This window comes from Rousettus aegyptiacus, unplaced genomic scaffold, assembly GCF_014176215.1.
Source record: "Rousettus aegyptiacus isolate mRouAeg1 unplaced genomic scaffold, mRouAeg1.p scaffold_m13_p_2, whole genome shotgun sequence".
NCBI lineage: Eukaryota > Metazoa > Chordata > Mammalia > Chiroptera > Pteropodidae > Rousettus > Rousettus aegyptiacus.
In genome coordinates this window covers 82272788-82283701 of record NW_023416295.1, presented here as the reverse complement: position 1 = coordinate 82283701, position 10914 = coordinate 82272788, and the positions used below count along the sequence as shown (strand labels likewise).

Below are 10914 nucleotides of genomic sequence, written 5' to 3'. Positions count from 1 at the left end.
ACTGGTTCAAATGTCACCTGCCCTTTAAGATTATTCTCTGTCTTTTCATCCTGGGGCAGATTTCCTCAAGTGCTGTGGTCACAACAATTTGCTTTTAGTAGCCTCTTCCTGTCTATCCTTTTCTATACAACATAAATAGATATCTTATATGGCTGCTCACCTGCTTTCTATTTATTAGTCCTATCCCTCCAACTAGACCACAAACTATTTAACAAGGCCATCACCTTGAATCCTCCCTCTAATGCCCCTACCCCAGCACATTATGCATATGGTAGGTGCTCAATAAAAATTCTTACTGTGAGAATGAATGAGCAAAGAAATAAATGAATAAGGAAAGAAGGAAGAAAGAAAGGAAGGGAAGGAGAAGGAGGGAGGGATGGAAGAAGGTAGGAAGGAAGGAAGGAAGGAAGGAAGGAAGGCAGGAAGGCAGGAAGGAAGGCAGGAAGGCAGGAAGGCAGGAAGGCAGGAAGGCAGGAAGGCAGGAAGGAAGGAAGGAAGGAAGGAAGGCAGGCAGGCAGGCCCATCTGGTTTTTCAAAGGCTAATGGAAACTGGCATGGCTAGTAAGGTCGGTGCTCCTTCTTTGCCCTTTATTCTTACTCTTACAAAATTAAGAGTGTTTTTTTAAATTCTTAAGTAAATCATGATACGAGATAATATATGTAAAATTTTCAAGCAATAAAAAATACTCAAGCATTAGAGATGTTTATCGAACACTTACTATGTCCTTATGATAGTTTCGGCCCTTGAGAGGCTTACAATTTACTTGAGAGCTAAGAGTAATGCACACATGAAGACTTTAGCCAGAATGGCCTAGTGGCCGGTGCTCCAGATCTGGAGAGACAGATGTCTGCAATCCCACCATGCTTTGGAGCAACTATTGGGTAAATTATACGCAGCAGCGACATTCATAAATACATAATTTATCTCAGTTTCCTCATCTGTAAAGCAGAGGCATACATCTCACAGAACACTAAAAGAATTAGCATATCTAAAACTCTTGGCATAGTGACTGATACATAATTAGTGCTCAATAAACATTGCTGATTATTGTTATTGCTAAAGACATCAAACTTTTATTGAACTTCTGTTATGAGTTTGTTACTAAGAACTTTAGGCATTGAATTATCCCAGCTCTCTCTTGATTGTTGGTTCCCCATCCATGCTGTATTATTTCATTAGCAAATAAACATACTCGAGTTTCTCCCATCTCTAATCTTATCTCCCTCGATCTCACAGCAGCATTTGGCTGCTGCCCCATTTCTCTTTCTCTTCCTTCTAAAGCTTCCCAAGAGTTGTCTACACACATCATTTCCATTTCCTCTCACATTCACTCTTCAATTCACAGTGGTCCAGCTTTTCTCCCACTAAAATGAAAAGGATCCTGTTAATGTCTCTGTATTAGTCAGGCTAGGCCAACTACTGTAACAAATAACCCCCAGATTTCAGTAGCTTAACACAGTCCAGATTGATTTCTTACTTAGGTCATGGTTCAGTGTGGATTGGCACGAGCAAGAGGGAAGAAGGGGCTCTGTTCTGTGCAGTCATTCAGAGACCCAGGCTCCATTTATCAAGTGGCTCTGCATCCCCATCAAAAGCCTCTGTGTTTAGCTGCCAAATAAAGGAAAAGACAGTTTAGATTGCATGGGAGACCTTAGGGGCTAGGGTCGAAAATGGTTCACATCACTTCTCATGTTCTATTGGCTAGGGTTCAGTCACATGTGCCCACCATTCTGAAGAGGAGACTGGGAAATACAGTTTGATTCTGCCCAAGAGGAAAAGAAAGTGGTTTTGTGAGCATGCAGCATTATCTGCCATAGTCCCCAGAGACTTCTATGTTGTCATACCTACTGGATATCTTTTTGTCCTTATCTTACTGTGTGTCTTAGCAGCTTTCTAAATAAGTGATCATGACATCTTTCTTAAGTTGCTCTTCTTGGTAAGCCATTCTTCTAGCTTTCTTTCTTAGTTTGGCTGCTTCTTCTCAGTCTCTGTTGAAGATTTTCCTTTTTCCTCTAACTTCTAATGACTGGGGTGGAGGGGTTATTTATCATAAGATTGGGTTCTCCCTCTCCCTCTCTCAATTCCTCATTATTCATTCCCAAGGCTACAAATATCATCTGTATCCTGAGGACTCTCTGGTGCATATTTCTATTTTTGACCTCACCTCTGAGTCTTAGACTCATGTCCACTGCCCATGTGATGATTTCATCAAATATTTCACTGGCATCTCAAACTTCACATTTACCAAACTGAGCTTACAATTCTTTTAACCTCCCTCCTCCCATCCCCCATTATATGTTATTCTTCCCCAAACATCCTATTTTTCGGGTTCATGTACCCAGTTGCTCAACCATATCTTAAGAGTTAACCTTGATTTCTCCTCTTGCTCCTTCTCTCTTAACCTTCATCTTGAATCCACCAGCAAGACCATTGGATTCATGTTCAAAATGCATCTAGAATTTTCCCACTTCTCTTCTGCTATCCCACACCAGACATTACCTCTTGCCTGGATTATGCAATAGTCTCCAAATTGGTTTCCTCATTTCTGCTTTCTCCCTCATACCATTCACCGTACAGCAGTCAAGGTAATCTTTGCAAAAATGTACATGACATCATGTTACTCCTCTGCTTAAAACTCCTTCAGAGACTATCAGTTACACTCAGGATAAAATCCACACCTTTTAACACAAACTCCAAGGCATTGTGTGATGTGGCCCCTTGTGTCATGCTACCCTTCCCTTTGGGGATGGGGACAATAGGCTGGCCAATGTATTTAAGATTCAATCTAGTTGTGGGCACAGGTTAATCAAAGAAAGCATCCCAACATACAGTCATGCCAGAGAGAAGCTATTTAGATGCAAACCGAAGTGACACAAGTAGAAAAGAGTGGGGAGGATCGAGGAAGCCTAGAGGACAGCTAGAAAAAAGGGGACTACACCCATATAATTCCCACTGCACACTCAGCACATGGCACAGTGCCCGACATATAATAGAAGTCAATACATATTTGTAGAATAAATGAATGACACGTACATGAATGCATGTGTGACTTGATTCTTGCCATACTGGAGTTCACAGCCTGGTGGGGGAGGCTAACAAGTTAATAAATGTTATTGGTGTGATACATGGTGATAGGGGTGTGTGCATTCAAGGTACTCTAAGAATACATGGGCAGAAATTGTCGTCTCTTCTTGGGGAGGGGCCAGGAAAGACTTTAGACAAGAAGGTGACACTTAGCTGAGACTTTAAGGATATTGAGGGATGAGTCTAGAGAGATGAGTGGAGTCAGGCATCCCAAGTTGAAAACACTGTAGTGCAATGAATGAAGAGCGGGTCTTGTTGCTGGTGGGGGCCGTTAGAGCACCAGACAAAACAGCATGTGATCAAGTGTCAAACTATGTCACAGACCACAAGAGCTTTGGAGAGTGAGAAGGTGTAGGTAACTGGTTAGCACATGGTAGGCTGCCAATGGATGTTGGTGGAAGGAATGCAGGCTGGATTTGAGTCATTACTGGGCCTTGAAATGTAAAACTATGGTCAAAATGAAAGACAATATGCAAATAAAGATGATAATTAATATTGAGTAGTCATTAATGACATGGATCACTCAGGGGGAGCAGTAGCCAGGTAGATCAGAAGGTGTGTCTAATGCTCCAGCAGGCCACTCTGTCTGGCTCTGTCACCATGAGAGGAAGGGAAGAAGGAATGGAGGGGAGCAGAGGAAGGACCTCATGACTCATGTTATCTGGGGTGGAGGCTACTAGCTTAGTCTTCTCTAGCTGCTGCTGTCCCTGCCCCTGGTAAAGGGCTGGCCTTGGGAAGAAGCCCTCCTCCCTTCAGCGCCATAGATGCTCCAGGGAGTGCTCCGGAAAGGTTGCCTTGCATGAGGTCTGTGAGGGTGAAAGCTTCAGTCTTTTTTTGCCCCTCCTTGAGTCTTTTCTTCCCAGATCCTGCATGGGCAATAACACCAGGATTTGAGGATAGTGATATGCAAGGCTGGGGAATTCAAACAGAGTGTCTGTCTGTCTAGAGATGTTTGTGCAGGTGGAGCTGGTGATGAGAAATACTCTAGACAGTCTTGACAGGGAGCAGGAAGCCAGAACAGGGCAGCTTGAGGGGAACGTGGGAAGGACAATATAGTCCCCCTTCTCTGCTTTAGAGAAGGATAGAGCATGTGGGTAATCTTTGGGTCTCTCTCTTTTTCAAAAAATAAATTCACCTCCCCCACCCAGCTGTCTTAAGCATGATGGCAGAGGTCTAAAGTATCAATGTTAATAATAATGGGTAACCTTTATTGAGTCAGCTAATATTCTAAAGACTTTATATGAATTAACTCATTTAATCTCTAAATAACTCTGAGATAGTTACTTTTGTCATTTCCATTCTACACGCTTGGAAACTAAGGGTCAGAGAGGTGAAGCAATTTGCCCAAAGTCGCACAGACATGAAGTTTCAGAGCTAGGATTGAAACTTGGTGGTATGGCTCCTGGAGTCAGTGTGGCTCATTGGTTCTAAGGGTGGCCCTAGGAAAAGGAAGGGTTCTTAGGGCCCAGCAAACCATCAAAGACTGTGGCCGGAAGCTAGCTGTCAATGCAGCATCCACTGCCAGGTTCACAGAGATCCTGGTCTGGGTGTGAGGAGAAGTCAGGCTCTGTTATATTGGTGGAAGACACTAGGCAAGCACCTTGCATTTTCAAAGCCTTTGTTTTCTCATCTGTATAATGGGAGAATAATTGCTAATCCATAGGGCTCTTAGGAGGAGTGGGTGAAAGAGCATGTGCAAAGTGCCTGATGCATCATAGTAGGTGCCAAATGAATGAGTTCCTTCTCCTGCTGCTCTCCTGGATAAAGTTTGCTTCAGGCTCGATTTAGACCCCCTATAACAGCTTGGATTCCACAAACATGTACTGAGGTCCTACCAGGCACTAGATATTCTGCTAATCCCTAGGAAATACACAGACGAAAGAAGAGGCTAGAGAGGGAGGGGAAATGGCCCAGAGTAACCAGAGAGAAACGGAATAGATTTTTAAATAACCCACGAGAACACAATACCTGATAAATGAATGTTCTCTTCAAAGCAATAGCCTCGGGAGGGCACATGGTTGTTCCAGACACTGCTAGCAGCCCATGCTGATATCTGGACTCTCCTCCCAGACCTGGCCAGGTGCAGTCTTCACATCAGGGAGGACTGGAGCAGGGGCTGACCTGCTCAAAGTTACACAGCCACTCAGGGCAAGAGCAGAACCAGAAGATAGGGTATTCGATTTCTGAACTGGAGGTGTCCTCAATTCACAGGAGCATTCCCATCCTTCCTTTGTGCTCACATGCTGCACTGGAGATGGATAATTCTTCCCTAAATCTGCTGTCACAGATTATTCAAAACTGGCTCAGAATGGCTTTGGAGTATTTTTAAAACTAAACCCACCTCAGTAGGAGGGAGTTTAGGATGTCCACTGGCACCTGTCCTGGGATCTCCCTGGTAATGGCTGGTTGGGAATCAGGGCAGAATGCACCAAGGTTACCACCAAGTGCTGGGTGTCCAGTGTTTGCATCTCTGAATGAGCTTCACACAGAGGACAAAGACCAGCCATTTTCTGGGTGGAAGAAAAGGGCTGAGGCTAGTAATAGACTCTCGTACTTGGGCTTTGGGCTTTTCAAAGAGTTATTAAAACAGTTAATTGGTGGGGTGGTCTTCTGGACCCTCTCTCTATAACATCTTGGACTCCTCAGGCTAGGTGCGTGGCAGACCTCTTAGAAGCGAGATTTATTCCCTTCTGAAGGAGAAACTCAGGAGGGCTTTCAGAAAGTGCTTCACTGCAGAGCTTCATGGGACAAAAGTTCTCTTCGACTTGGTGGATTGGGGTCTAGTCCTGCTTGCAGGCAGAGGATTAGATTAGGTGACCCCCGAAGGACCTTGCTGGCATCAGGATTCTGGGTATCGTCGTGGTCATATGGAGGTGTCTGTGTGCGCCCGTGAGTGCATCCGTGAGCGTTCTTGCGTTGTTGGTGGCAGGCGGCTGAGCGTGGCCTCCGGTAGGTGTGTCTGAAGCTACCGGCTCAAAGCAGCGCCCGCTGAGCCCACTTGTAGCTCCCGGGCGCCGCCAGAAGGAACCGCGCCTTGTCGTCTCTGTCAGGGATGCCGCCTGAAAGGAGGAGGACCGAAGGCTGATGACAAGAGGGCGCCGTCTCCAGAGTGATGGCAGCGCGCGCTGCCTCACCGCCTCCTCCGCTCAGCCCCGGACTCCTTACGTCAGGGTAGCTGGGTTCCCCCCTCCACGCGGGAGTCAGCGAGTAGCAGGAGATCAGAGCAGAGCGCGCGGCGGAGCCGGGGAGTCCTTACCGAACGCGGAGCCTCGCCGAGCACAGCCAAGCCCCGCCGAGCCAGGCAAGAGGCAGCGCCGCCAAGCCCGCTCCGGACACCGCATCCGCACCAGTGCTCCCCAGCCGCTGCCGCCCGGACTTGCGGGCGCTGGGTTCGTCCTGTGAGTCCCCGCGATGCGCGTTGGGCTCCTCGGCTCTCCGGAGCTGCTCCCGCGCGGTGAGCACTGTCTCCTGGGCCGGGGCGCCTCTCGCTGAAGTAGTTGGGCGCCAGGACCAGAGGGTCGCCACGTCGGGGGTGCGGCCGGGACCCGCGGAGTCGGCCCCGGAGCGCGGGGAGCGGGGCCGCCCGCGCCGCCCCACCATTACCTCCCCAGGCGGCAAGGAGGAGCTGGTGGCGGTCGCTTCCCGGCTGTGGCAGCGGCGGCGGCGCGCCTGCTTGGCGGCCGTCGGCGTGCTCTTAGCCATGGCTCTGGGGCTGCTCATCGCGGTGCCACTGCTGCTGCAGGCGGCGCCCCCCGGAGCGGCGCACTACGAGATGATGGGCACCTGCCGCATGATCTGCGACCCATACAGCGCCTCACCGGGCGGTGGCCCTGAGGGCGCCAAGGCGCCGCCGCCGGGACCCAGCACTGCTGCTCTGGAAGTCATGCAGGACCTGAGCGCCAACCCTCCGCCCCCTTTCATCCAGGGGCCCAAAGGCGACCCGGGGCGACCGGGCAAACCAGGGCCGCGGGGGCCCCCTGGAGAGCCAGGCCCGCCCGGACCCAGGGGTCCCCCTGGGGAGAAGGGCGACTCAGGGCGGCCCGGGCTGCCAGGGCTGCAGCTGACGTCGGGAGCAGCAGGCAGCGTCGGGGTGGTGGGTGGCGGAACCGGGGGCGGCGGCGACTCTGAGGGCGAAGTGACCGGAGCGCTTAGCGCCGCCTTCAGCGGTCCAAAGATCGCCTTCTACGTGGGTCTCAAGAGCCCCCACGAAGGCTACGAGGTTCTCAAGTTCGACGACGTGGTCACCAACCTCGGCAATCACTACGACCCCACTACTGGCAAGTTCAGCTGCCAAGTGCGCGGCATCTACTTCTTCACCTACCACATCCTTATGCGCGGCGGCGACGGCACCAGCATGTGGGCAGACCTCTGCAAGAACGGGCAGGTCAGTGACCCCTATCCCCACCCCCGCCAACTCCTGCAAATCCCCGCAGGCCCTCGTCCCCACCCGGCGCCCTGAACCGCTTGGGAAACAGTCTCCTTTCTTCTTACTCGTGAGCACCGGAGCGAGTGCCGGGAGCGAGCGCACCTCAGGATCCCGCTTCCCAGGGCTCTCTGGTCGCGTAAATCTGAGTGTAGCCCTGGAGGTTGTGCCGCGAGCTCTCAGAGGCCGCGCTACCCAACCGCACTGTCCTGCGACTTGCTTACCCCGCGTACAACCCCCTGAGCTCCTCGGAAACCTCATTCTTCTTTAGCTCCCACTGTGAGCCCCGGTCACCTCTGAGTCCTACCGTCTCCTTTCCTCTCGGCCCTGGCCCCTGTATGCCCACCCTTCCCCTCTGGGTCAGTGTTCATGAAGTGCCCTCTCACCCACTTTCCCGGACTTGCAGGCTGCGGAGAAGAGGGGACCAAGAAGGAGTTAGCGAAGTTGGAGAGAGGCGTGGAGCCTGGGTGGGAGAGTGGACCCGGGACCCGGGGGGCGGAAAGCTGGTTAAGGGGCGCGCCAGGTGGGGGCTGGGTAAGGGCGCAGGCAGAAGCTCCTCGACCCACCTGCTCCCGTGGTTTGCTCTCAGGTCCGGGCCAGCGCCATCGCGCAGGACGCTGACCAGAACTACGACTACGCCAGTAACAGCGTGGTGCTGCACCTCGATTCTGGGGACGAGGTGTACGTGAAGCTGGACGGCGGAAAGGCGCATGGAGGCAATAACAACAAGTACAGCACGTTCTCGGGCTTTCTTCTATACCCGGACTAGGGGTGCAGGGTGCGCGAGGTGGGGTGGCTTCAGGACGCCCTATGCCCATAGGGGCGCGCTGTTCCCTGGCAAGGACTCTTGCTTCGTGAAACTTCCTGATATCGTTGGAAAAGACACATCCTTGCTGTCCTCCCTGCCCCGCTCCTGGTCTCAGTGTGTTTGCGACTCACCACGCTCTGGGCTGTGCTCCTGGTCCCTGTTCCCAACCCGGAGAGGGAGAGGGTGACACCTACGTAGTGAGATGAGCGTGAACCTGAACCCCAGAGGCGGTGGTCAGTAGCGGCGGCAGCGGAGGTGACGGCAGCTGCGGGAGCAGTGCAGGGTTTGCAAACCTGATCGACTGGACATGCCGGGCGGGACGCCTGCCCTCCTCTTCCAGGTCCCCTCCTTCTCCGCGTGCCCTGAGATCGAAGCCTCCCAGTCCTGGCCAGTGAGGTAGGCCAAAGTGAGCATGAGCTCCCTGGGGCATCCTTTGTGACCTGAAATACTTGTGCAAATCTCCCTGTCCATCAACCAAAACCCCAACCACAGCAGAATCCCAGTAAACGGAAAATGCACCTCTCCACAGACTCCCTACTCAGATCCACCGCGATGCATTAAATTATGTTTTTAGACGACAGGCTCCGATGTCTCTGTCAGTATGGCCCTAAGGCCACACCTCCAGAAGTCCACCTCTGCATTAACTGTGTCCTGAATAGTCCCTATCTATGCTTGTGTGTCAGCCACTGTCTTGTCCCTGCAACCTGGGGTGGGTGAAAATGATGTGGGGAGATGAGATAGCAGCATCCCACCGTTTGGGGAGGCATTACTCCCCAGGGCCCAGAGGAGGTGGGGGAGAGTTAGAGGGGAAAGGAGAGGAGTGGCTGCATCTCTAAGCTCTCAAAGAGAGGTCAAAGAGCAGGGGTGTCTGGAGAAGGAAGGAGAAGAGGAGACGTTTCTGCAAAATGGGAGGCAGGAATGAGGCACTTTCCAACAGGTCATCTCTGAGATGTTTTCCCTAAAAGGAAGTGCAGAAGTCCCCTGTAGAACTGCCACACACACCCCCACCCCCCGCAGGCACATAGTATATACTCAGCACCTGTCCATTTATTCGCTTACACACCAGCTAGGGCCATGTTCTCAAAAGAGCTGGTAAACTGAGGTGATCTGGGAATCATCCAGCTCCTTGATTCACCCAGCACTGTGTGACAGACAGACACTATCCCTCTGGGGAGACACACCTTGTCTGGGGTCTTCCCTTCCCATTCGCACAGTGCTGTGGGCACCTGCTCTGAGCCTGAAAGTGTTTGGTCTCCTCTCTTTACTTCTACACACACAGGGTAAGGTAGGAAAACACCCACATGGTACTGATTTTTTTTTTTTACTTTTTTTGGTTTTTTTGGATCACTGAGTTCCAATAAACAGTAAGCTGTCTACAAAATAATCAGTTAGCAACCTGTTAGTAGTGACTGAGATCATTTTGACCAGTTGTTTGAAGAGAAATGTGTGGACACAGAGGCAACCCCAGAGTGTGTGTACCTGTGTAAAGTTGGAGACACACACACACACACACACACATACAAACATACACACAAATACACCATGTAGATATAATGTTGTGGTTGCCATCACTAATCCATGTTACACGTGTGCACACATATGTATTCACAGGTCCATGTGTGTGACAATGTTTATGGCTATATGTCTGCTCCTAAAGCACATTGTGCTCAACTTTAGTTCCTGGAGGATGCTGAAAGCTATGATTCCCATTTAAAAGATACTATACCCCCTGCTTAGAGTCTTGTCCTGTAGCTATTTTTCGTTACCCTCTTATTTTATTTGAATAATGTTTTATTGTCATTCGCTTCGATATTAGCAATGATTGCATCTGCTTTGAGGCCAGGGATAAAGTGTTCAAAGGCAGTAGGCGGAAAACACACACATATACCACCACCGCCACCACCATTTCCCAGTTTCAGACCCAAACCAAACTCCAATTCCCCGCCCTACCCCACCCCACCCTTGCTGATTGTGGAGTCCAAATCCAGCTGAGCCCAGGAACTGCGGAGGGTAGAGCTGGGCCCCATCTACAGTTGCATACATATCAATTTCTGATGCCTTGTCGATTGTATCATCCAGAAATGCGATTAAAACCAAATGTCTGAGACCCAAATGAAGTCTAATTGCTATGGATCTGCAATCCCCAGTGGGCCCCTAATCCTTTTTGACTTATTCTTCCTCTTCCTCTGATGAGATGGAGCTTAGACACAAAGCCCTCGGTTTAAATTTCAAAAATTAAAATTGACATGCAGCAGTGGCTTTCCTGGGAGTGGGAGGAATTTTTAAGGAGGTGCCTGCACCCAGCTTTATCTTCTGCATTAAGAAGCAATTTGTACTTCTAACAAAACCCCTACTGCTCCCCTTTGTCAGAAGGGCAGTGGAAATGCTTTGCCCAGGTCTAGCTGTTCACAATACTTAGACAAATTTGAATCTGAGATTCCTCCATCTGTATTCCCCAGTGCAACTGGGCTTCTTGCAATTCTAATGCTCAGGCTGCAAGGAGGTGCTGCCAGAGGTGTCAGCTGCTAAGAGGATGATAGATTGATGAGGAAGCCGGCAAGCAGCACGACCAGCTCAGGAACAACCTCTCTCTGTCTG

General features: G+C 50.4%; 1 protein-coding gene across 1 annotated transcript; it reads left to right on the top strand.

The window, feature by feature from the left end:
- Window positions 1-6785: 6785 nt before the first annotated feature.
- On the top strand, window positions 6786-10416 carry C1QL2 (complement C1q like 2). Its single transcript, XM_016151391.2, has 2 exons — window positions 6786-7469; window positions 8098-10416. The coding sequence occupies exons 1-2, from the start codon at window positions 6786-6788 to the stop codon at window positions 8275-8277; spliced, it is 864 nt and encodes a 287-aa protein (XP_016006877.1). The 3' UTR covers window positions 8278-10416.
- Window positions 10417-10914: the final 498 nt, after the last annotated feature.

What these genes read in the sequence shown, in the direction of transcription:
- C1QL2 (XM_016151391.2), top strand. Translation starts at nt 6,786, where the DNA reads ATGGCTCTGGGGCTGCTCATCGCGGTGCCACTGCTGCTGCAGGCGGCG. An exon ending in ACCTCTGCAAGAACGGGCAG is followed by an intron (nt 7,470 to 8,097) that starts GTCAGTGACCCC and finishes GTTTGCTCTCAG; the next exon opens with GTCCGGGCCAGCGCCATCGC.